Consider the following 26,895-nt stretch of genomic DNA (forward strand, 5'->3'; position numbering starts at 1 on the left):
AACTCTCATAGATGAAAAAAAAAAAATCAACACAACATCGTAAATCAACTATACTTCATTTTTAAATATATTAAAAATTAGGCATAAGGAATGATTTACTCTAATGTCATCCAACGTTCCTGGTGCACTTTAGGATGAGAGCTCAGGGCCTGTCTCTAATTCTGAGTACTGCCTGCCTTCTCCCCTGCCCCAGGTCTTGTTTCCCAGAATGCTACTCGGTATGCCAGTAGTCACTGTGCTCAGGGCATTCCAACAAAGTTTGGAAATGCTGGATTAAACAAAGTTAAGCAGATTTCCAGAACTTGTAATGTGCCATCACAAACTTTAGGAAGGACTTGGAGAAGAGAGCACAAATCATAAATTCAAAGCCCCACAAGTAACAAAGCAGGTAACAAGCATGAGGCTGTAGGCGAGGCAAGGCCTGAGGGATGTGGTGCCATCTAATGGGGCCCTGGCTGCATAGGGATGTTGCCCAATGTTTCCAGACAAGTTACAAATCTGGGCTTTAATTTGACATCTCCATGTTTGTGCATGTTGTCTTGAATTAAAAAACAAACAAACATCGTAGTTGGAACATTATTTTTTAAACGAGATCAGTGTGGTTCCATTTACGAAAACTAGTATGCAATGTTTAGCCATCTTCATTGCCCATGCACACATGTTGTTAAGTTACTTCAGTCATGTCTGACTCTTTGCAACCCTATGGACTCTAGCCCGCCAGGCTCCTCTGTCCATGGGATTCTCCTGGCAAGAATACCGGAGTTGATTGCCATGCCTTCTTCCAGAGTATGTTCCCAACCCAGGGATTGAACCCACGTCTCTTATGTCTTCTGCATTGGCAGATAGGTTCTTTACCACTAGCATCACCTCTTCATTGCCCACGTAATCTTTATTCAGAGGTCCTATTAATTTTCTACAACTCTGCAGAAGTTTAAAAAACATTGCCTTCAAAAACAACCTTCCAGCCCTCATGGACCACTTTGGTGTGAGCAGCTCTGAACACCACTACCCTTCCCCCCACCAAAAACAAAAACAAAAACCTCAAGAATATGTTATTTCAGGGTTTATGCAAAGTGAAATTAATTTCCAGCCTTCTTAACTGTTCATGCAAAAATACTTCAAAGTGACTAAAACCAGCCTTACTTTTTGTCTTTGACTAACTCTTCTGGAAAAAACAAAAATTTAATTGAGTTGTGCAAAAGATATAACACAGGAATTGATTATATATGGAAAAGACCCTTTATCTTTCCAATATAATTTTAAGAACTGAAGTGGTTTGAAGACGTTTAGTCTTTTGGTGGAAACTGGTAACATGATCAAAGAAGACTATTATATTTGCAAACTGGCTTTTCCAAAACAGAAAGCCTCTTTTATTACTCCCTCCCTCTTTTCTTTCCTTGTATTTATTTCTGCCTTGCCTCATTCTAAAAATTCCATCAGAGCCTACCAATTGTCTACATAAACACCTAGAATTGTAGCAACAATGCAGCAGAAACAGTGTAAATCACATGACAATTGATTTTTTTACCCTGGTGTCTCCAAGGACCACTCACTACCCTACCTTCTTCTAACTGCTAAAATACCATTCTGGTCCCAGGGAAAGCACTTAACGCCTTCTATCTCCAGAGCCCTGAGAAACCGGATCTACCTATAATGGCAAAATCACATTCACTTCTATTTTCCCAATGGGTAAATAGAAACCTGTACACTCCCATGATTTGAAACCCTTGATGTCCTAAGGAATATAACATTTGGAGTCAATTTAAAAAAATCATGAAATGCTTCCATGTTAAGTCCTTTAAGTACCAAATTAAATTTGCTGATTTTAAGTTGTGGTCAGCTCCTCTCCACAGCTTTATTAACCAAGGTCGAAGTGTGTTTTCTGTCTCCCCAATGAGAATTCTTGATGGATAACAGGATTCATAGGATCTAAAGAGAATGTACAATTCTAAAGTGTACCTTTCATGTTTTGGAGAGATTTCTGCAATGACCAGAAAGATTGACTCAGTTTTAGTATAAAAAATTAGGACTGTGTGACAGAGGTTGATTGTGCACAGATGATCTAGACTCACTCTACCCAATGTTCTTGACTCCGTGGAATGTCATCAGAAACTGATGGAAAAATTCTCCTGCTACTTGAGGGATTCTGACATGGTGATATCTGGGCACTGTCTTCTACATAATGCCTTGGAATCTGGGCCCTCGACTTAGTGAGAGTCATCAATAGTGTAGGCATTATCTTCTGCTTGGATAGGCTTCAGAGCTGCATGTTTCAAAGCTCCAACATGAGACTCCTTCAAGGGAATCACACTGCAGAAAGAATAACACGATTAAGAGAAAAGCACTTCTCAAGGATGAGCAGCACAGTTCTTTATGTTCAGGCAATACTGGGTATTTGCATTTCCTAGAGCATCATTCAGACAGCCTATGAAGTCAACAGAAGCTTCCAGATTTTCTGAATATGATGTTTTAAGAAAGTCTGTTTAATAAAGTGATAGAAATCCTCAGCAGTCATTTCAAAATCTCAGACTGGTCTCCTTCAAGAGACTTATGTAACAGAAAACAAAAATTGAAAATGTAAGAAGACAAATATCAGACATCAAGATGAAGTACTAAACCAGGATGCACATTCACAAAGATGGCCAGGGAATGGTTTGGTTGGTTTTTCCTGAATGAAAACTGTGACCCTTTAGAGAAGGCTAAATTAAATCTATTTAGTGGTCTATGTCCTATATTTAAGATAAATATATATCAGCATACAAAATATCAGAGCATACTGGATATAATAAAATAGCATTGCTTCATCTGAGTGTGTACTAGATCATGGAGTCAAAAATCTTACTGTGTCTTAATGGTCAAAATTGGAAAGCTATGCATTAGGTGGCTTTTATAGCTTGTACACTCACACATCAAGGGTACAAAAAGGTACTTTGTGGGGCTTTGATACAGCTACTTTCTTAGAACTTGTATGCAGTCACTATTTTCATTACCTAAGCCTGCCCAGAAATGGTATTAAATGCACTGAATCTTCACTCAGCTCTGATCTTTAAACAGATTAGTCACATATGTATGGAAACAGTTTAGGTGTCTGTGGTTCAAAATAAGTCAATGTGATAAATTAATAGCTACCCTCAAAATTACATGATGAGGAAATGCTCAGCTTTGTTTTATTTTGGTTTTTTTGTGTGTGTTATAAGGTATTTTGTACAATAAATATTTTCTTTTCTAATTAGGGGATAAAAAGTGAAAATTTAAAAAATTTAAACAGTGAAAGGACTAAGAGGATGCTATTTTCCATTCTTTTCTGCCTATAGGGAGTATTTATTTTTCTTCCATTTTTGGAAGCAGATAGTCAAAAACTATAAGTCTGAGTTTTGGACTCTCGGAGACCTACACTTGGAGTCTTTTAGCTGCTGTGTGATGTGACTTTCGATGTCACTTAACATCTCTAAATCTGTTTTCCAAACTGTAAACTAAGACTAATACTAGTGCCTGTCTCACAGGTTTATTGACGTGAAGGGCATGCCTACAATAATAAATGTCAACATTTATGGAACAGTTGCAATATGTTGGTCATTGTTCAAGGCATGTTCTGTGGACTGGCTCATGTGATTAACTTAGGTATAGGAAAGACTGTGTACAAACATCCAATGAAAGAGAACTAGGAATAATGGATGGTGGCTTAAGAGGGATAGGTTTTATCAAAGAAAGACTTTGCCTAAAGCCCAAGCTGGACCAGATGAAGTAGGTTATTTGGATTTGGAAGTAGGTAGTGTTTTCCCACCTTTGCAGGTGTTTGGGCAAATGACTACAGGGATTCATACAAAGAGGATTTAACTTTTTATTGGGCAGTGGGGTAGCTTTACACTGCTGTAAATTCAAATGCTTTTGAGGCCACACAACTAATGTAATTGAGCACAGCAGGCTGGGTATGGAACAATATGGGATGGTGGGACTGTGGAGAACTGGAAGCACATCCCAGCTTTGTGGGTCTTCAGCCTGGAGGTGTCCTCCTCCAGATCTTTGCAGAGCTGCCTTCTGCTCCTTTGGGGCTCACTCACATAGCCTATAGCCCTGCTCTGTATTCCCTATGGTATTTCTCTGGAAGTTCTATAAGTGCCCTGCTTATTCATTTATATGTTTTCAGTCCGTTCTGCTCATCTCTTTGGAATATAATAGGGATTCAATAGACATGCAATAAACAAAGCAATGAATGAAATCAAATAACAAACCAAACAATCCACTCAAATGGCCCATGAAACAATATCTGGTTTAGTTCTCTTGCTCTAAAAGGTCTGGTTTCAGGTGCTGTTTCTGTACAGTTCTAGGACATTTGCAGTAAACACAGACCTGTGTTCTCATCACATCACTAAAATCATCACTGGAAGGTTGGACAGCAATGGAGATCCTCTATATGCTAGATTTTTCAGAATCCAGAGTACAAAATGGAGAACTCGGAAGGAAAAAGGAGAGAGGCAGAGGCATTTTCCTTATTTTTAATAGAATAAGAATATCAAAAGGCATTGACACTAACTCTTTCAAACTTACCGTAGTAGCTCCACCTTGTTACCCAGGCAAAGATATTCTACATTGGATAAGAAGTGAAGAGAAAATTAAACATATAAGCTAAAGAGTTCATGAGATTTTTTTCCCCAATAAGTATATTATTATTATTACCTTAATATGAGAAAAATAGGTACAGATATCAGACACTGAAAAAATTAATTACGAGGAAAGAGTATTTTTAAAATGAAGGAGAAACAAATCAATCTGGGCTCTACCCTGATAACTCCAGATAACTTTTCTTGAATCTCTAGGAGTCAAATAAACCCCTTAGTGGAAAGTATCTTGTGATTATTAAGTTTAATGCATTCACCCACATGACCTAGCTTACTTTAATATAATCATATTTCATTGCAAAAAAATGGGAGGTTGTGCTTCTCCTATAGATGACAGGTTTTACACACACACACACACACACACACACACACACACACACACACTGGTGGAAGGACACCAGGAGGCCCTGGGTGGCTGCCTTGTGAAACCCTTTGTTCTCTTCTTAGTCCTGAAATCATGCATCCTTCTAATGGCTCATTTGGTTCCTCTGTTAAGTGGGTATTGTAAAACTCTCAGCAATTTCACCCTCTATAGGAACAAAAATTGGTTATTGAAGGAAGGGGAAAAGGAGGAGTGAACAAATCTTATATATTACACTGGTTTGTTGATATCCAAATCCCAACTCTACCTAACCAATCCTTAATTCTCCATATTTAATTTCTCCTATGGAGAACTTAAGTATCATGTTTCTCTTCACTGGGAAGATAATTTTAAGATAAATAAAAATAAAAAAGAACAAGGTAAGAACCAAGGAAGTTATGTGAAACCAAAATCATATGGAATGTAGGGCTACAGGTAGTTTGGCACAAGAATACTCCTGTGGGCACAGTCCTGAGGTGACTTACTTTTTTTAATCCAGAATACCACAAACACGAGCAATACTACCAAGAGAGCAAAAGAGATTCCAATGGAGACTCCCTGGTTGGTGCTCATCCAAGGACCTTTTACCAGCCCCTAAAGAAGCATCAGCAGATCAAAAACAAAATAAAAAACGACAGAATAAAACCATATTATTAGAATTATGGGTAGAACACACTTCCTAAAATAAATTACCCAGATACATTTATTAACATTTGGCTAGTTCTTTATCATGAGGGGTGAGACCAAATGATCTGAAGTTATAATCATATGGTGAAATTCTAAGACAATTTAAAATTCAAATATATTTGGGGATGGTGGAAATGTATATCTTGCTTGTGATGGTATTTATAGTGGTGTATACAATTGTCAAAACTCAAACTGTACATTTCAAATGAGCCTGTTTTATAATATATAAATTATAAATACTTTTAAAAATGAATAAGTTATTCCCATATGTACTATTCTGATGATAGTAAAACAAAAAAAAATTTTCTCATGTAAGTTTGACACATTTTTTAGTTCTGATGTTTTTAAAAATATATATACACGTTTGGCTGTACTGCACAACCTGTGAGATCTTAGTTCCCCAGCCAGGGATGGAACCTGCGAACCCCTGCGTTGGAAGTGTGGAGTCTTACCCACTGGGCTTCCAGGGAAGTCCCTACATTATTTTAAAAGTTAGTTTTTCACTTATCAATTGACACTGTCTTTTCATGTCAGTAAGTACACTGTGGTGCCAACAATTGTTAATAGCAATAAGTGGGCATGTTTAATTGACTAATTAATTAATCCCTATTATTGAGTATTAAGGTTATTTGAAACATTTTTATGATTATAAATAGCAGCAAAGAACATCTTTTCTTTTCTTTTTTTAAATTAAATTAAATTAAATTTATTTATTTATTTATTTTTCCATTTATTTTTATTAGTTGGAGGCTAATTACTTTACAATATTGTAGTGGTTTTTGTCATACATTGACATGATCAGCCATGGATTTACATGTATTCCCCATCTCAAAGGAACACCTTTTCTTATACATCTTCATGTATTTGTTCAATTCTCTCTTTAAGGTGGAGTTCAGGAAATTGATTTACTACTAGGACAAAATATATGCTCCTTGGTTTTCAGGATACCTGGGAGACACTGACATCTTCAGAGTCAAGACACAAAAAGCCCACAATTTTGCTACTGCCTATTGTGGACTTGCTTCTGTAATGAGTCTACTTGTTGTTAAACATACCTGTCCTAGAGGTAAAAAAAAAATCCTACCTTTCAGAATATTTGTTTCTTTTTTTATAAATCCAGCATAAATCTAGCTGTATAACAATATTAGAGTCATTTACACAGTGGCAGTTCTGCTATTGAATAGATATAAACAAATTCTATCCATATTCATCAGATTAATCAGTGCCCATAGCTGATTGGTGAGAGTGGCTAAAATCTTTTATATCATTCCTGTATGGTAGTGTTATCATTGTCACTAAGGTATGCAACATAAAGCCATTTGATCTCACACTAAATAACTACACGTCTCCTGAGCTTGACTTTCCCTTACAGTGGTCGTGTTGCAATTTCTCACCACTTGCAATCAGGACTACTCTCATACCTAAACTTTTTTTGTTTGTTGCTTCTAACAGTTACTTGAACATAGTAAAAGGAAAAGTTTTTTAACCAAGTGAGCCAAAAGAAAATATTCTATTGGTAAATTCTTCGAACTTACTCACAGAGATCAGACTTTAATGAACATCATGAGACTACAGCTCCTTATATTTTTTCTCAAACTATGTATAAGAATATCCTACAGAACCACAATGTTGTTCAAGACCTTAGGACCTTAAAAAGTCATCATATGGGGAGGATCAGGGCTTCATAAGTGGCTCATTGGTAAAGAATCTGCCTGCCAAGCAGAAGACATGGGTTTGATCTCTGGGTGTGGAAGATTCCCCGGAGAAGGAAATGGCAACCCACCCCAGTATTCTTGCTTGGAAAATTTCATGGACAGAGGAGCCTGCAGGTTACCATCCATGGGGTTACAAAGAATTGGACAAGACTTAGTGGCTAAACACCAGTAACAAATGGGGAGGATTACATGTAGAAAGACTCAGTAGTGGCCTCAAAACTTCTCAATAGGAGGATACAATTGGGTTGGAAAAAGATATTAGGAGGCCTAAGTTTAAGCAAGCACACTTTGATTTGCATAATATTTTTGGTTGGGAAGGCCCCCATTCCACCATGTCAATTCAAGGCATGCCATTTCTCTAATGATGATCGAAGTCTTCCTTGATATGTAATGTTAATTCACTATCCTTGAATTAATTCACTCTTTTTTCTAATTTTATGGCCAGGAGACATTTTGTAGAGTGATTGTGTGGAGTAAAATATCACTTTTTGGATATTTCTAACAAAATAGTGCATCTATATAAGTTTTTTAATTAATTAAAGCATCCCTATTTAAGAGTCAAATTCTTTTCTTCCTTTATTTTATGAATTAGAAATAATCAACTCTGAACAAGACTTATAATAATACTTTCTAATGTAACTTGCCTCCAAGGAAACATACAAGTGAATCAGGCTAAGAAAGTAGGAAGGAGTATGCTTACAACTTGATAGCAACGCCAAAGGGGATCTGGAGACTCTGTCACAATGTCATTCCCATCTGCTCAACAAGAAGGAAAATTTATTAGAATTATAAAAATACTGAATTTTCACTGCAAACACCAAATATATTCACATTGCTTTATGGTAATGAATAAAAACTTGAATAATCATATGGCCAAATGCTGTAGGCACTGCAGGAGTTAAATCAAATAACTAACATTATTTAATTTAACCTGTAAACCAAGCTTCTTAACCATTTTCATCACCCACCCTTCCAAAATGGACCCCCTTTTTTCCGTCTATGGGAACAAGTATATGTTCACAGAATGTTTACCTACAATTTTTTAGAAGTTATAGTGGCCCATTCTCAGAACTAGGTTAAAGATTACCACTTAAAGTAGGTAACCAGTTTTTTCATGACAGCTATGAAACTGCCGGTGAGTGCTCAGAGGCCACTGCACACCAAACAGCAGAACCACACTTTTCAAAACAGATGTTACATTGGCTTTAAATTTAAAATGTGAGTGAAATGCATTAAGATATCCCAAACAGGTATCATCCAACTCCTACATTATGTGCCAGTGTGCCCAGATGTTGATCCAAAAGAGCTTTAGAAAATATGCTACATCAGCCCCAAAACTAATGTAATATCCTCATATCCAATATATGCAGAATTTCTAAGGATACTATATGGGCTTCCCTGATGGCTCATAATAAAGAATCTGCCTGAAGTGCAGGAGACCCGGATTCAACCCCCAGGTCAGGATAATCCCCGGGAGAAGGGAATGGCAACCCACTCCAGTATTCTTGCCTGGAGAGTTCCACAGACACAGGATCCTGGTGGTACAGTCCGTGGTGTCACAAAGAGCTGGACACAACTGAGCAACTAACACATACAGACACACACAAGGATGCTATGTACCTAAAATCTTGATGTAAAAGAATATTATGCTTTAAAGTTTTGAATGTTCAAATTTTAATAGTGTTTTGAAATATGCCTTTTGTTACACAGAACATATACTGTTGACCTTCCTAATCAACCTATCTGACATATAGGTCAGACACAGGATTCTTTCTTTACTGAGTATCTATTATATACCAAGACCTTTATATTCTTATACCAATTTTCTTAATCCTATTTTACAGCCGAGGAAGTAGTCCTGATATGGTTGAAGTTTCCAACTATAGAACGGGACAAGAGCTTCAGTTTATAACCACTACACAAGTTACATTCTCATCCAATGAAAATACTGAAGGTCTTAGAAAATCCTTAACTACTAACAAAACTTTTGCATGTCATTTTGCAATGGCAGTGAAAATGAATCCACCATATCCACTCTAAAGTTTTACACATTACATTACTGTGTTTACATTTTAATTATTCTGACAGTACTTCTTAGAGAGCCAAAGACAATATCTACAGTCTAGGCTTTGTGCATGACTTGTATTATAACCTTAGGTAAGTGTTTCAGGTATAGAATGGGTGATTTCTAAAAGCAGCATGGGCTTGAGTAAGATAAAACTTGACTTCAATGTTGACAATGTCCCTCAACAATGTGACCTTGATCGAGGTCCTTTGCATACACATTTATGTATGCATGCACATAAATGTATATATTTATGTTTCTAGCTAGGGTAAGAGTTAGAACTACAAGCTGTTGATAGCACCCATCTCATAAAGCAGTCATATTAGATGATGCATATAAGGTGCTTAACACCATGTTAGACAAATATCAGCTATTACTATTATGTTATTATATAACAATAGGAACAATGTGGGGAGAGACACCATGCAATGGACTTTTCAAACATCTTATTTTTCATTCCTCACAAACTTGCAGTGAGGAATGCAACATCTTGCCCATGGGTACACAGCTAGTAACTGGCAGTTGAACTGAAGGCTGTCTGTCTCCAAAACAGAACTCAACAGGCTCCTTAGTCTGGCAATGGCAAGAAATAAACCTGCCCTGAAATAATTAAACGAGATGATGTTTTCTTTGCATTGTTTGTTTAAGAAGGCCTTCTTATCTCTCCTTGCTATTCTCTGGAACTCTACATTCAGTTGGATATAGCTTTCCCTTTCAGTTGGGTATATCTTCCCTTTCTCCATTTCATTCAAGAATGGGCATGATAGAGGACAGAAATAGTAAGGACCTGACAGAAGCAGAAGAGATTAAAAAGAGTTGGCAAGAATGATGAATGATACAAAAGAAGAATGATACAAAAAAGTCTTAATGACTTGGATAACCCTTTCACATGGTAACAAGGTTATGCTCAAAATCCTTAAGCTAGGCTTCAGCCATACATGAACTGAGAACTTCCAGACGTTCCAAGCTAGGTTTAGAAAAGGCAGAGGAACCAGAGATCAAATTGCCAACATTAGGTGGATCATGGAGAAAGCAAAGGAATTCCAGAAAAACTATTTCTGCTTCATTGACTATGCTAAGCCTTTGATTATGTTGTTATTGTTCAGTCACTAAGTCATGTCTGACTCTTTGTGACCCCATGGACTGCAGCATGTCAGGCTTCCCTGTCATTCACCACCTCCCAGAGTTTGCTCAAACTCATGTCCATTAAGTCAGTGATGCCATCCAACCATCTCACCCTCTGTTGTCTCCTTCTCATCTCACCCTCAATCTTTCCCAGCATCAGGGTCTTTTCCAATGAGTCGGCTCTTCACATCAGGTGGCCAAAGTATTGGAGCTTCAGCTTTAGCATCCATCCTTCCAATGAATATTCATGGTTGATTTCCTTTAGGATTGATTGGTTTGATCTTGACTTCTTTGATCGTGTAGATCACAACAAATTGTGAAAAATTCTTAAAGAGACAGGAGTACTAGACTACCTTATCTGTCTCCTGAGAAATGTGTATGCTGGTTAAGAAGCAACAGTTAGAACTGCACATTGAACAACTGACTGGTTCAAAATTGGGGAAGGAGTATGACAAGGCTACATATTGTCATCCTGCTTATTTGACTTGCGTGCAGAGTAAATCATGTAAACTGCCAGACTGGATGAATCACAAGTTGGAATCAAGATTGCCAGGGGAAATGCAACAACCTCGGATATGTAGGTGATACCACTCTAATGGCAGAAACTGAAAAGGAACTAAAGAGCCTCTTGATAAGGCTGAAGGAGGAGATTGAAAAGGTGGCTTGAAATTCAACACTTGAAAAACTAAGCTCCCATCTTTCCGTGCCGCCAGAATGGTGTGCATGAATGTCCTGGCTGATGCTCTCAAGAGCATCAACAATGCCGAAAAGAGAGGCAAACGCCAGGTCCTTATTCGGCCGTGCTCCAGGTCATCGTCAGGTTTCTAACAGTGATGATTAAGCATGGTTACATTGGTGAATTTGAAATCATTGATGATCACAGGGCTGGGAAAATTGTTGTGAACCTCACAGGCAGGCTAAATAAGTGTGGAGTGATCAGCCCCAGATTTGATGTGCAACTCAAAGATCTAGAAAAATGGCAAAATAACCTGTTCCCATCCTGTCAGTTTGGTTTCATTGTACTGACAACCTCAGTTGGTATCATGGACCATGAAGAAGCAAGACAAAAACATACAGGAGGGAAAATCCTTGGATTCTTTTTCTAGGGATGTAATACGTACAAATACAATGCCTTAGAGGGGGAAAAAAAAAAACTAAGCTCATGGCATACAGTTCCATTACCTAATGGCAAATAGAAGGGGAAAAAAGGGAAGCAATGACAGATTTTATTTTCTTGGGCTCCAAAATCACTGTGCATGGTGACTGCAGCCATGAAATTAAAAGATATTTGCTCCTTGGAAGAAAAGCTATGACCAACCTAGACAGCATATTAAAAAGCAGAACATCTCTTTGCTGACAAAGGTGAGTAGAGTCAAAGCTTTGGTTTTTTTCAGTAGTCATGTATGCATGTGACAATTGGGCCATAAAGACTAGCACTGAAGAATCAATGCTTTTGAACTGTGGTGCTGGAGAAGACTCATGAGAGTCCCTTGGATTACAAGGAGATCAAACCAGACAATCCTAAAGGAAATCAATCTTGATTATTCATTGGAAGGACTGAAACTCAAATACTTTGGCCACATGATGTGAAGAGCCGGCTCACTGGAAAAGGCCCTGAGGCTGATAAAGACTGAAGGCAAAAGGAAAAGAGTGATAAAGGATGAGATGGTTAGATGGCATCACTAATTCATTGAACATGAATTTGAGCAAACTCCAGGAGATAGTGAAGGACAGGGAAGCCTGGCATGTTGCAGACTATGGGGCCACAAAGAATCAGACATGACGTAGCTAATGAATGACAAGTGATAGTTTCCTGGTACATCTGTCTGTCAAAAGATGGGTGGCAGGCCGTATGATGACCAAAATTCCTTCCATACTAAAATTCTTTGTTTTGTGAGGCTTTAACCCACTGAAGTCTGACTTGGGCATTGTGAGGATTTGGCTGGAGAACCTCAGAGACACTGCCAAGATGGCAGCAGTCACAGAAGTTGCGGGGACACAGCTGTTCCAATGTCTGTTCCATTCTGAAAATCTCTACCTTGACCAGGTTTTAATGACATATTTTAGAGATTGATTCGCAAATGAATTGGTCCCTCTGTGCATCCTACTGCAGGCCCATTTTCTATTAACCAGCTTCCAGGGATGACTGGCAAAAGGTAGGCCATACTGGGGGTGTGCTACAGATTGGCAGCTCCTGAGCATGATGAGTCATTTGCATGAGGGGTCTTGAAAAGCCTGACCTTGTTTGAATGCTTCACAGGCACAAGGACACATAAGCCAGCTCTTTATTGCAAAGGAGTTCAGCATGTGCCACACCCCCACATTTACCACCACAGGTAGCAAGTTAGCTGGGAAAGATGACAGGATTCAGCATCACCTTTCACCATCACAGGAAAGACAAGACTTATCTTACATCTGAAAAGAATATGGATTTTCCAAAATTGGGGAGAGCAGGGAGACTTTTCTGGTGGAATAGCCCAATCCTAGTAGGGCATGCCTCTTTGGTTCTCCTGCCCATGTTCTCAACCCATCTCAAAGTGTCCATGTGAAATGAAAGCTTAACAAGGCAGCAGGAGGGCCTTGTGGCTCTATGTAGTTTCTGGAGCTTAGGGGAAACATCAACAAGTGACTAGTCTGGTCTAGACCAGATTAATTTGGATTTAAGCTTTTTAAGGCTCTGTCCAGGTGATTAAACCTACTAATACATTTAAAGAAAAGGCTGGTTCATTTAATTTAGAGAAATGCAGTCACACATGTGGATGTTCCTAAATCTTACAAGCTATCTATGTTGCTCAGGTGTGCATATTTCTGGACATGCTAAATGACAGTCATAGTTGCCAGTCTATATATCACTTACCTTTTAACTATGTTCCAATCTTTATCTAATTTAAATCCTTGAAAGAATTCTACATCAGTAAAATTCCATCCATTTTACAAAGGATAAACACAGATTCAAAGAGGGTAAGACATTTGTTCAAGTTGTATAGCTAATTGGAGTAGCCTTTGTAGGTACTCAAGTCAGACCTGTGTTACTATAGAATATGTGCTTTTAACAGTGTGCTAATATTTATCAAAATTTGAAAGCTCCCAGGCTTTCAGGAAAGAAAACAAAGTTACCTGTTGAGCAAGAGTACGATGGTGAGCAAGTTTTATTTGTTTCATATGGGGTGGTAGGCTTGGTTTCTGCAGCCTGCGTTGGGGAAGATAAACAAGGTACTGAAATGATAAGAATGGAAGAATGTTGTTCAATTCATGGAGGAAAATTTCCAACTCCAGCAAAAAATAGCAAACAAAACTAAAATTAGGAATTACCCTTTAACTCTTTCTTAGAGAAATATTCAAGGATGCCCTTGAGACATTACCCTGCCATTTATGTATTTCATTATCATGAATAAATATTACCTAGATAATGATCTGAAGAGCTTATCAATAGACAGAATCATTTCTCCTTTTATACTCTTAGTATCCTCTTAAAACCTATCAACAGAGCATCTTATATAGGACACTCAATTAAGCTTTTATTCATACCAAACTTTTATTCATACTAATGACATTTCAGTTCTGTGGAGCATGGCCTTGGGGCTGGCACTAATTCACCTTGTTCACAACAACCCTGATCTTGATTTGCTGACCTCATTAAAGTTTCTAATTATCCATCTACATCTTTCCAGGGAGATGTACACATTGACCAGCACAGAAAACATACTGAGATTATTCAATTTCTTGAAGTCACTTTATGGAGACAGTACTGTCCACTGTCTGAGTCTTGGTAATAAGCCTCAAAGCAATGTTCCTGGTACCCTGGCTCCTTCTGCAGTTGTGTTCTGGTCAGTCCTTTCGTAAGACTGATTTCCTATGTTATCTGACTCATCTTCTATTTCTCACCAGAAAGCTTTCCTGAGAATTCTCAGGGCTATGTTTCCTTTTTCCTTTCCTGAAATCTCTCCTTTATTTTCTATCAAACATCTCACCTGACCTGCAGAGTTGACCAGTTGCCTCTTAATAAGATTTCTACATCCCTTCCTCTGAGAGCATCACAGAACTTTAGAGCAAGGCAGTGGCACTGGCTGAGCAAGAGTTCCCAAACCTAGACTTTCCCTATTGCCTCTCATTGGTCTTCTTTCCACTTTCTCACCATGGACTTCACATTTCAGCATTACCTGTTCTCTTGTTCTGAGCTATCTTTTGTTTTCTGTTAAAATTTTTGTTTTTATGGGATTTTTTTGGTCACTGTTGTTGATGGTAGATTTCTTTTTTTTTTTTTTGGTTTTGCTTTTGTTTAATGCTCAAATTTGTAGCAGGATATGGCTCTCTTCAGGAATTAAGAACAGGACAATAAAAGAAAATCAAATGATCACAGTCTTCATTCAACTTAAATCTGTGCAGAAGACCTGTTGTTCTTAACTTCTTTCTGTAGTTTTGGTCCTTGTGGGCATTTTCCTGTTCTCCTGTTCTCCTAGGACCTTACTTCCAATCAGTTCAGGAGTATTCTAGGCAACTAGCATGGACAGGGGCGAGGAGGACAGAGAGGGAATGAATGCAAATACAAATGCCCCTGCTACAGATCTGTTCCAGTGCTAACATCCTTTCTATACTGTAAAGTTCAACTCTAAACTCAAACTCACTAGGAAGCTATCAAGACATGTATAAGACTCAACTAATACTCCCTCTAGGAGGTCACATGAACATATGCACCAACACTTTCCTTTTGAACTTCTGCTTTAAACAAAGGCCATAACTTACACATGCCCTCAAAACAGGAGCTCTATTCCAGCCACCTCAGCAGGCACAAACTATTAAGCTAAATCAATGTTGAAAAAGTCAACAGATGCTCTAGTGTATTTTTCTTGCAAACTTTTATGGCTGTAAAAATCCCACATTCAACCTAAAGACCTCCTTCCAAATTCAACTTGAAAATCCTTCAGATCCCTCCTCACTGAATACACACATGGATCAACAGGGGTGAAGGGAAATCAATGTGTTCCCTCAGATATTTTGGCTAAGAGTTTGTGATATTTCTGTTACTCTTCAGTTCCAGAGCCACTTCAAAGTGCCAAAGGGTTGTGGAGGCTTTGAGAATCTCCATATAAAAGTTATCTTTTTAATCCTAAAAAGAGAAACTTTGAACCCAAACATGTCCTCAGAAGGAGAAGTTATTTCCCCACCTATAATTAAAAAATATTCTCCATTTATATTAAACCTAAACTATTATCTAACAGAAATTTGAAGTATGAACACTGTAGCCTGAATTGAAAAAAACAAATATATGCATTTTAAATTGCATAATACTTAAATCTGATATTTACTTTGTCATCAGTATAAATGGCATTTCTCTGATACATGAACAAAGGAGGTTAGAAGCAAAATGTGTAAGTCACTGACACCCTGAAAAAAGGAGAGTAATTGTATGAAAACTTTTCCAGTGAGGATGTCAGATCAGAACAAACTCATCCAAACATAAAGTCTATGTTCAGTATAGAATGCAGCAAAGGCCAACATTCAAATTAATGGGCACAATCTAGACTCAACCATTTTCTATTCATATGACTGAACAGAAACAACAATGAACCCAGACTCTGTGCCTCAGTCCTCAGGAATATAAAGTAGGATTGAATCACACTGACAATGGGTAGGGTTGTCATAAAAATTAAGTGGCTTAATAGTTGTAAATCAGTTAGCATGTTTCCTGACACAGGAAATAGGGTAAGCATTAACTTCACTGAAATCTTATCCTCATGTGTTGGGTTAGGCTTCAGAATGGATTAAAAGGTCTCTATTCAGAGCTCCTTGAAAGGGCAGAATCTCATTCACCAGGACCTGTTCTGACATCCTCCTCTCCTTTAAATCTCCTCTCCTTTAAAGCCTTCTAGGATCAGAGGCACATCTGTTTACCTGGCTGGAAGTCCTCTGTGGGTGTTGCCATTGGAAGAGCAGAGGTAGGAGCCTTCGCTGTCATTGGAACAGGGGTCGTTGTCATGATTGTTGAAGTAGTGGTGGTAGTTGTTACTGGAGTCGTAGTGGTAGTCGTTTTTGGAATAGTGGTGGTTGTCATTGGAGTACTGGTCATGGTGGCTGTTGGAATAGTAGTTTTTGTTTGATTAGTTTCGGTCGTTGTTGGAATAATAGCCTTGGTTGTTTCTCTTCGAGGTGTAGTAGTCATGGTCATTTTTCTGTGAGTAATGGTGGTTCCTGTTCTTTGAGTAGTGGTAGTGGTGGTAGTTGTTGGAGTAGTGGTTGTTGTGGTTGTTGTAGTTGTAGTTGGAGCTAGAAATGAACATGAAAGCAAGGATTGAATAAGCTGCAGGTAACAAGAGCAGTGTGCTGGGCCTGTGCAACAACATGACCAAGGAGACTGTCCCCAGGTAGTACTCAGTATTTATTTCCCATGAACTCCAAATTCTCATCATTGGTCAGCTAAAATCTGTGACAAGGAGGGAGTGAAGACATGGTCACAGCAAGGAAACAGCTGCATTGAAAGGATGAAATTTCAGAAGGTGCTGAAAGAAAAAAAACTGACATACGGGATTTGTATTGAAGCACTTTGTAAAGACTAGTTGTGCATACCAAATCTATGTATCTTCAAAAACATCTGTGAGAAAGAGAAAATGTCTAGAACCTGAAACCGTCTTTACCCTCTCAGTGGTGTACACCGAGGACCTAAATAGTAGTTCCTGAGAACCAAAATATTTACCAGAAAAACAGCATTCAGTTTGATTAGTCTTAGGGGTACTCTCCCAACAGAACCATATCTTAAATGCAGATTACTTTAAACCATTCACATATACTCAATAACACAAATGCATTTTGAATCTGGTTAGAAGAGAGACTAGATATTTTAAAGTTCCTTTCTACCTAAGAGATAATAACAGTAGGTAATAACTTTGACTCTTTCCAGAGTCTGAAATGGTATAGAATTCCAAACCACTTACTGAAGTCCTCAGAGTTACCCAGAGAAAGAACTGGAACTAGAATTAAGCCAAAACACAGTGCCTGATACAAAAGCAGAAATTGTAGGGTTGAATAAAAAATAAGTACTTTTTTTTCTTACCAGGCATCTTTTTGCACCGAAGTATTCTTAAATTTCAACTCTACTAACTATGAATTGGAACCTCAAGTCACTTAAATAGGGGAAAATTGGTGTGAAAACTATTTTGAGGGATTCAAGCCAACTTAATTTGGACACTAGCTAATTTTTGCCTTAAAAAAGAAAAATGTTTTCAATAGGTATTTGTGAGTCCTATTATGTATAAGGCATTAGTAAATATTTTAGGCTTTGGGGGGTCCTGAGATCTTGGTGGTAATTGCTCTAATATGTCAATGTGAAAACCACCATAGACACAATATAAACAAATGGATGTGGCTATGTTCCAATAAAACTTTATTTGTAAAGCTGTTGGTGAGCCTGTTTTATAATCTGACCTGACCCTGGAGCTAGAGTTTGCTGACTCTGGTCTAAGAGTGTAGTCAGAGGTTTTGACGAAAAGAGCAATCTCAATCCCTTCCGTTCAGTCTGAAATCAAATCTAGACAAAAAAAGGAAGTAAGCAAAAAATCTGATAAAGGACTGTAACAAGGAGGAAATTGAATTGGCTTGTTTAACTATGTCGCTTCCTTGGTTGTAAATATTTCCTGAGGAAGAAGCTAGGAAGCTAAGGGTAGAAGAAGATGCTGAGGAACAGCGTTAACAGAAGTTTGGAAAGTAAGCTCATTCTGTGAAAAGTGCAAGAAAACTTAAGCAAAGAATTGGATTGGAGGTGGAGTCACTTTGGCTCAGTTATAGACCAGTTTCCTGCTGTACAAGGCAATGACTTTAAATATTCATCTATTAAAGAATATCTAAACATTATAAAAGTCCCCTACTAATTTTTTTCTGTATCATTGAAAAAATATTCAGCCAGACCAATCATAGAATTTTACAACTCTAAAAATAATCTCTTCTCCATATGCTACCTCCTTAACTATGTCTCTAGCACCAGCCTATTTTCCTTAAATTACCTCCTAGATGTACTTTCCTCAGAGTCAGCTATTTGCTGTATCAAACTTGACCTTATTTTACTTTCCTTCAAGGACACAAGCCAAGTACAAAAGATGGGAGATTGTAATGTAATATCAAGCTCATTTAAATTAAACAAGAGACATAGCTCAAGAAGGCTAGGGGCATTGGGTTCTGTTGTCAATGGAAGATCTTAGTGGGAGAACATTTATTAGGAAAGAGCACCAGAAACTAGGAAATCCTGAAGAACTTGATCCTTTCATCAAACAGTAAGGAAAACTAGAATGTCTGCCTCAAAATGGAAAAATGTAAACTTCCTAGTTTCTTGAATTTCACAAAATTTTTAAAAGCCACAAGTCAACAGCTATTGAGATGCAAATGTTCTCATAGAGCAATAAGGCTATTTTAAATTTAAAACGTGATTTAACAATAAGGTGTGAAACCTGTTTCAAAAAATCCAAGACAGAGCAGAGGGAAGGGGTGAAACTATATAGGCTCTTACATTGTGGCTCAGCTGGTAAAGAATCCGCCTGCAATGTGGGAGACCTGGGTTTGATCCCTGAGTTGGGAAGATCCCCTGGAGAAGGGAAAGGCTACCCACTCCAGTAGAGCGGCGGCTGCGCAGCGCTGGAGTGACTTCGAGGAGATACGCCACTTCCAAGGGCAGAGAAGTCCCAGCAAGATGGTAGGTGCTGGAGCAGCAGCTGCATGGCACTGGAACGACTTTGAGGAGATACCCCATGTTCAAGGGCAAAGGATAAGCCCGAGCAAGATGGTAGGAGGGGTGAAATCTCATTTAGAATCAAACCCCATACCTGCCAGAGATGCTCAGAGGGCTCAAACAAACCTTGTGTGCACCAGGACCCAGAGACCCTACAGAAACTGAGACAAAACTGTGTCTGAGTGTCTCCTACAGAGGTAAGGGTCAGCAGTGGACTGCCGCAGGGGCAGGGACTCTGGGGGCAGCAGACTTGGGTATGGCATAAGCCCTCTTGGAGGAGGTCGCCATTAACCCCACCATAGAGCTGCCAGAACTTACACAGGACTGGGAAATAGACTGTTGTTTGGAGGGCCCACACAGAACCTTGTGCACACCAGGACCCAGGAGAAAGGAGCAGTGAGCCCACAAGAGACTGACCCAGACTTGCCTGTGAGTGTCCAGGAGTCTCCGGGGGAGGCGTGGGTTGGCAGTGGCCTGCTGCAGGCCTGGGGGCACTGGGCAGAGCAGTGCGTGCACGGGACCTTTTGAAGGAGGTCACCATTATCTTCATTACCTCCACCTAGTTTGCCCCAGGTTATTAACAGGGAGGGAACACAGCCCCACAACATCAACAGAAAATTGGATTAAAGATTTACGGAACATGGCCTCGCCCATCAGAACAAGACCCAGTTTCCACCTCAGTCAGTCTCTCCCATCAGGAAGCTTCCATAAGCCTCTTAGCCTTCTCCATCAGAGGGCAGGCAGACTGAAAACCACAAAACCACCATCACAGAAAATTAACCAATCTGATCACATGGACCACAACCTTATCTAACTCAATGAAACTATGAGCCATGCCACGTAGGGCCACCCAAGATGGACGGGTCATGATGGAGACTTCTGACAAAACGTGATCCACTGGAGGAGGGAATGGCAAACCACTTCAGTATTCTTTCCATGAGAACCCCATGAACAGAATGAAAAGGCAAAAAGATAAGACACTTAAAGAGGAATTCCCCAGGTCAGTAGGTGCCCAATATGCTACTGGAGAAAGTGGAGAAATAGCTCCAGAAAGAATGAAGAGATGGAGCCAAAGCAAAAACAACACCCAGCTGTGGATGTGACTGGTGATGGAAGTAAAGTCTGATGCTGTAAATAGCAATATTGCATAGGAACCTGGAAAGATAGGTCCATGAATCAAGGCAAATTAGAAGTGGTCAAACAGGAGATGGCACAAGTGAACATCAACATTTTAGGAATCAGTGAACTAAAATGGACTACAATGGGTGAATTTAACTCAGATGACCATTGTATCTACTACTGTGGGCAGAAATCCCTTAGAAGAAATGGAGTAGCCATCATAGTCAACAACCGAGTCCAAAATGCAGTACTTGGATGCAATTCAAAAACAACAGAATGATCTCTGTTATTTCCAAAGCAAACCATTCAATATCATGGTAATCCAAGTCTATGCCCTGACCAGTAATGCTGAAGAAAGTGAAGTTGAATGGTTCTATGAAATTTGACAAGACCTTCTAGACCTAACACCCCAAAAAGATGTCCTTTTCATTATAGGGGACTGGAATGCAAAAGTAGGAAGTCAAGAAATACCTGGAATAACAGGCAAATTTGGCCTTGGAATACAGAATTAAGCAGGGCAAAAGCTAATTGAGTTTTGCCAAGAGAATGCACTGGTCATAGCAAACACCCTCTTCCAACAACACAAGAGAAGACTCTACACATGGACATCACCAGATGGTCAATACTGAAATCAGATTGATTATATTCTTGCAGCCAAAGATGGAGAAACTCTATACAGTTGGCAAAAACAAGACTGGGAGCTGACTGTGGCTCAGATCATGAACTCCTTATTGCCAAGTTAAGATTTAAAATGAATAAATTAAGGAAAACAACTAGACCATTCAGGTATGACCTAAATCAAATCCTTATGATTATACAGTGGCAGTGAGAAATAGATTCAAGGGATTAGATCTGATAGACAGAGTGCCTGAAGAACTATGGATGGAAGTTTGTGACATTATACAGGAGGCAGGGATCAAGACCATTCTGAAGGGAAAAAAATTCAAAAAGGCAAAATGATTGTCTTAGGAGACCTTACAAATAGCTGAGAAAAGAAGAGAAGCAAAAAGCAAAGGAGAAAAGGAAAGATATACCCATTTGAATTCACAGTTCCAAAGAATAGCAAGGAGAGATAAGAAAGCCTTCCTCCGTGATCAAAGCAAAGAAATAGAGGCAAACAATAGAATAGGAAAGACTAGAGATCTCTTCAAGTAAAGTAGAGATACCAAGGGAACATTTCATGCAAAGATGGGCACAATAAAGGACAGAAATGGTATGGACCTAACAGAAGAAGAAGATATTAAGAAGAGATGGCAAGAATACACAGAATATACGAAAAAGATCTTCATGACCCAGATAACCACGATGGTATGATCACTCACCTAGAGCCAGACATATGGAATGCGAAGTCAAGTGGGCCTTAGGAAGCATCACTGCAAACAAAGCTAGTGGAGGTGATAGAATTCCAGTTGAGCTATTTCGAATCCAAAAGGTGATTCTGTGAAAGTGCTGCACTCAACATGCCAGCAAATTTGGAAAATACAGCAGTGTCCACAGGACTGGAAAAGGTCGGTTTTCATTCCAATCCCAAAGAAAGGCAATGCCAAAGAATGCCCAAACTCAATGCACCATTGCACTCATCTCACACACTCGTAAAGTAACGCTCAAAATTCTCCAAGCCAGGCTTCAACAGTACATGAACTGTGAACTTCCAGATGTTCAAGCCGGATTTAGAAAAGGCAGAGGAACAAGAGATCAAATTGCCAACATCCTTTGGATCATCAAAAAAGCAAGAGAGTTCCAGAAAAACATCTACTTCTGCTTTTACAGAACAGCTACTGTGCCAAAGTCTTTGACTGTGTGGATCACAAGAAGCTGTGAAAAATTCTTCAAGAGTTGGGGATACCAGACCACCTTACCTGCCTACTGAGAAATCTATATGCAGGTCAGGAAGCAACAGTTAGAACAGGACATGAAAAGGCAGACTGGTTCCAAATAGGAAAAGGAGTAGGTCAAGGTTGTATATTGTTACCCTGTTTATTTAATTTATATGCAGAGTACATCATGAGAAATGCTGGGCTGGATGAAGCACAAGCTGGAATCAAGATTGCTGGGAGAAATATTAATAACCTCAGATATGCAGATAACACCACCCTTATGGCAGAAAGCGAAGAAGAACTAAAGAGCCTCTTGATGAAATTGAAAGAGGAGAGTGAAAAAGTTGTCTTAAAACTCAACATTCAGAAAACTAAGATCAAGGCATCTTATCCCATAACTTCATGGCAAATAGATGGGGAAACAGTGGAAACAGTGACAGACTTTATTTTGGGGGGCTCCAAAATCACTGCAGATGGTGACTGCAGTCATTCATGAAATTACAAGACGCTTGCTCCTTGGAAGAAAATTTATGACCAACCAAGACAGCATATTAAAAAGCAGAGACATTACTTTGCCAACAAAGATCTGTCTAGTCAAAGCTATGGTTTTTCCAGTAGTCATGTATGGATATGAGAGTTGGACTAATAAGAAAGCTGAGCACTGAAGAATTGATGCTTTTGAACTGTGGTATTGGCAAAGACTCTAGAGAATCCCTTGGACTTCAAGGAGATCCAACCAGTCCATCCTAAAAGAAATCAATCCTGAATATTCATTGGAAGGACTGATGCTGGAGCTGAAACTTCAATACTTTGGCCACCTGATGCGAAGAGCTGATTCATTTGAAAAGACCCTGATGCTGGGAAGTATTGAAGGTGGGAGGAAAAGGGGATGACAGAGGATGAGATGGTTGGATGGCATCACCTAGTCAATGGACAGGAGTTTGAGTAAACTCCTATAGTTGGTGTTAAACAGGGATGCCTGGCGTGCTGCAGTCCATGGGGTGGCAAAGAGTTGGACACGACTGAGCGACTGAACTGAACTGAACAATGTATATACAATAAGACTGTGTTGACTGTTTTCAAAATATCTATTTTATATATGTGAAATTCTCTGTAAGTCTTAAAAAGTTCTTAAGAAAGAACATTTAAAAATTCTTTTAAGATATGATCTAGAGAAAAGGGCAGTTCTTCAAGTGGAATAAATTTAGCTCCATAGAAATGTTCACTATACCTCAATGTGGAACAGTGAATGCATTTTCATTAAGCAACTAGAGCTCCTGAAGAACGGCTTTAGGAGACGCTGACTAGAAAGGTCCTCTAGCCCATGATCCTGAAACAAGATTAGTCTTAATATTTCACTCCACACAAATACAAGTTATTCTACTGAAGATTTATTAGAAAACAAAACTATAAGAACCTCCTGTTTCTCTATTAAAGGAAGAGGGAGTTAATATCAAACAGAAAACTCTTATCTCTGGGAACCTACAGTAAGTGATCAAAGGAAGTAGGAAGACAAACTCACCTGGCCTTATACTCAACTCTTGAATGATTTTTATATCATTGAACCACCCTCTTTTCTCAATACGGCAGCAATACGAGCCGCTGTCAGACAGGACAGTATTCTCTATGGTCAAAGACAAATCCCTTTCACCAATATTTCCTTTTAGTTGATAACGTCTGTCCTTCTGAAAACTGACTTTGTATCCATCAGTCCAGATAATGTTACTTCCGCAGCCCAGCAAAGAACATTCCCCTCGGCCCCAGCATGCGGTTGTGATTTCTCCAGTATATGAGCAGGGTAGCCTGACAGACTGACCCGCTACTCCAGTCACTTGATGGTAAGAGGTTACACCATCTGTAAATAAAGAGAAACCAGAGCATGAGAACATGCGGTCTCAATATTTTAATTTTAATAATTTTAATTTTTTTCATATAGCTTATTTGGTTTGAAATTATGTGACTGTATCTTGAGTTTTTAGAATTTAGTATAAGCAAATTTCCATGTTAACATGTTCTTCAGCAGCATCACTATTTACTAGATGTGATTGAAGATGAAAGATCATAGAAACATTTTTCTTGCTTGATGAAAACATCCTATACTTCACAATAGGACAGATTTTCTAGAGAAATATCAGGATAAAACTCAAATATATGTTCAGCCTTTTTGGTGAATATGATCAAACTTTTCTCCAAAAGATTTGATTGAAACAAATGACATCTAGTAATGTATGAGTATGTGGATATTCATCCTGTATTTGACAGGTATCTGTTTATTAAATATGCAAAACACACTGGTGGCTTTTCCTTTCTCCTAGATTTAATCACTGTCTTAACTAAAATCTGGTTTAAAAACTCTATTGCATTCAAAGTTTTGATTTTCAGTTTTTATTTGAATTTTCCAATGGCCATTGAACATAGTCACTTCATAATACCCTCTCTTATTTAAATTTTAAAAAACAGGTCTAATATTTCATTAAAAATCATTGACTACAGGGCAGAAGTCTTGTAAACTCTTTAGAAGTCAGTTTTTAGGAAAATGGGTTTATAATACTTTCAGGAGAAATTGAGTCTTATACGCTTTAGGGTCATCCCAAAATATTCAAGCAAGTATCCTTCTTGAGCTATGTACAATGAATCACAGTCCACTTACTGAAGCAAAACCAAAAAATTGGAGAATATTCAGTAAAATACTAAATTTTGCCTCTTAGAAACAAACAGGCAGGAAAAGTCTCACCTGTGGCAGTGGCTTAAAAACCCTGCATTGTCAAAAAGTTCCTAAAAGAAATATGAGATTTAGCAGCTAATCACAGTCAGGACTTCCCTGGTGGCTCAGATGGTAAAAAAAGCGTCTGCCTACAATGTGGGAGACCTGGGTTCAATCCCTGGGTCAGGAAGATCCCCTGGAGAAGGCGATGGCACCCCACTCCAGTACTCTTGCCTGGAAAATCCCATGGATGGATGGAGGAGCCTGGTAGGCTACAGTCCATGGGGTTGCAAAGAGTCCAACACGACTGAGCAACTTCACTTTCACTTTTCATAGTTAGGACTAGGCTGAATCTGGGAAGTGCGTTGGGAATAAGACACTCATTGTTATATAGTATAAGAGTATTTTCTTCACTGGAATTCTGATAATATTCAATTTTGCTTAATATCATTTTGGGGTCACACAGCTAATACATATTGATTTTAAAAGTTTGTTATAGAAGTATAATTTTAAATTGCACTTTTACTCATATTCCACCTCTAAAGATTGTTTTTAAATTTTAGGATATATCTATCACTAATTTTCTCCCTTCTCTCATAGAATGTTTTGAATTAAAATATTTTATCTATTAAAAAAAAATTCCCATATAGCACAGATGGGGAATCTTAGTTCCCCAGTGAGGGATGGAACCCACACGCACTACATTGGAAGCATGGAGTCTTAAGCCACTGGAAAAGAGGGAAGGTAAAATATTTTCTTTTTAAAGAAATGGTTGCATATGGTTAAAAAAAATCAAAAAGCACAGAATGGTACAATAAAGGACTCGTCTCCTTCCCATCCATCCCCATTTCTTCTTCCCATTCCCTTCCATTCCATAACAATGGTTACTGTTTACTACATACACATGAGTAGCTCATGCATACTCATGAACAACACAAATGGCAGCATATGCACTGTATCATGCCTTGTTCATCTAGCTCTAGATTTTATAATTCTTAGTGTTTAAGCAATTTCTTTGGCTTAAGGTTTCAGCCTTGTTCTTTGCTCACTAGTTGACCCCGTTATTTTTAAACAATGCCCTAGAAATCTACCCTGCTTGACCATACCTACATACCCTCTACATTCCCCCATCCTCAGGGCTTCCAAAGCACAGCCCACCTGTTCACCTACCTGTCAGAAGGAGTAGGAGGCCCAGGATGGCTACCCAAGGGTGCATGATGCTACTGGCCTGAAGGAGAGTGAAGGCTGTCTGGTTTGTACGCTCCCAGGCAGATGGTATCAGATTGGACACCACTAGGTGCCTTTCCAGGGGTTCCAAATAGCTCAGGTTCCTTATGCCTCAGCACAGAAAAAATTGAGCCAGAGCCTGAGGGATGATAGATGAGAAGTGATCCATTAAAATAGGATGCTTGTAAGACTTACAAGGAGACAGGTGACCACTGTGCTGCCTCAAGGACTTTGGGTTACATTTGTATAACCGAAGGAAGAAAGAGAGGGGAGAAGACCAGCTTCCTTTTCACTGCTAGTCTTCTTGGATGGGAGAATGTTTGATCCTGGATGGTGCATCCAGCACTGTCATGGCACTATGGAAAAATTATTCCAGGTCTCAGGACAATGACGGTTGTTCAGTTTGAAATGTCACATATCCAACTCTGGCAAATGTTTTAATCTCTACAAATATCGGTTTCTTCTCCTTTATTATGAATGTAATAATAGAATCACCCCAAACATCTGCACAAGGGTTCACAATAAGATAATGCTCTGAAAGCATCAAACGCAGTCCTTTCCTATAATAAGCACCCAGTAACTATTGTTTATTATCAACAACTCCAAGAATAATATTGATAGTCCGGAATGCTCCCCTATGAGATGTTACATACAAAAGCTTCTGTATAGTGGCAAGTCCCTATTCAGCACTTATACTGTATCATCACAGTAATGATTATTTGATCAGAGGGAGGTGCCAGTCA

General features: G+C 38.8%; 1 protein-coding gene and 1 pseudogene across 1 annotated transcript; one reads left to right on the forward strand and one right to left on the reverse strand.

Moving 5' to 3' along the window:
* Positions 1–1,807: 1,807 nt before the first annotated feature.
* Positions 1,808–26,591, reverse strand: LOC122701012 (hepatitis A virus cellular receptor 1-like). Its single transcript, XM_043914034.1, has 8 exons — positions 26,096–26,591; positions 23,744–24,076; positions 16,465–16,836; positions 13,690–13,788; positions 8,083–8,138; positions 5,466–5,574; positions 4,549–4,585; positions 1,808–2,310 (listed from the first exon to the last, which is right to left on the reverse strand). The coding sequence occupies exons 1-8, from the start codon at positions 26,139–26,141 to the stop codon at positions 2,208–2,210; spliced, it is 1,155 nt and encodes a 384-aa protein (XP_043769969.1). The 5' UTR covers positions 26,142–26,591; the 3' UTR covers positions 1,808–2,207.
* On the forward strand, positions 11,276–11,690 carry LOC122700484 (annotated as a pseudogene).
* Positions 26,592–26,895: the final 304 nt, after the last annotated feature.

The sequence above is a fragment of the Cervus elaphus genome, chromosome 9, assembly GCF_910594005.1.
Source record: "Cervus elaphus chromosome 9, mCerEla1.1, whole genome shotgun sequence".
NCBI lineage: Eukaryota > Metazoa > Chordata > Mammalia > Artiodactyla > Cervidae > Cervus > Cervus elaphus.

Bases quoted from the DNA above. Each gene is read 5' to 3' on its own strand.
- LOC122701012 (XM_043914034.1), bottom strand. From the start codon at position 26,141: ATGCACCCTTGGGTAGCCATCCTGGGCCTCCTACTCCTTCTGACAG. The intron at 5,575-8,082 runs GTAAGCATACTC...ATGCTTCTTTAG, and splicing joins TTTGGCGTTGCTATCAAGTT to GGGCTGGTAAAAGGTCCTTG. The intron at 2,311-4,548 runs GTAAGTTTGAAA...TTCTTTCTGCAG, and splicing joins AACAAGGTGGAGCTACTACG to TGTGATTCCCTTGAAGGAGT.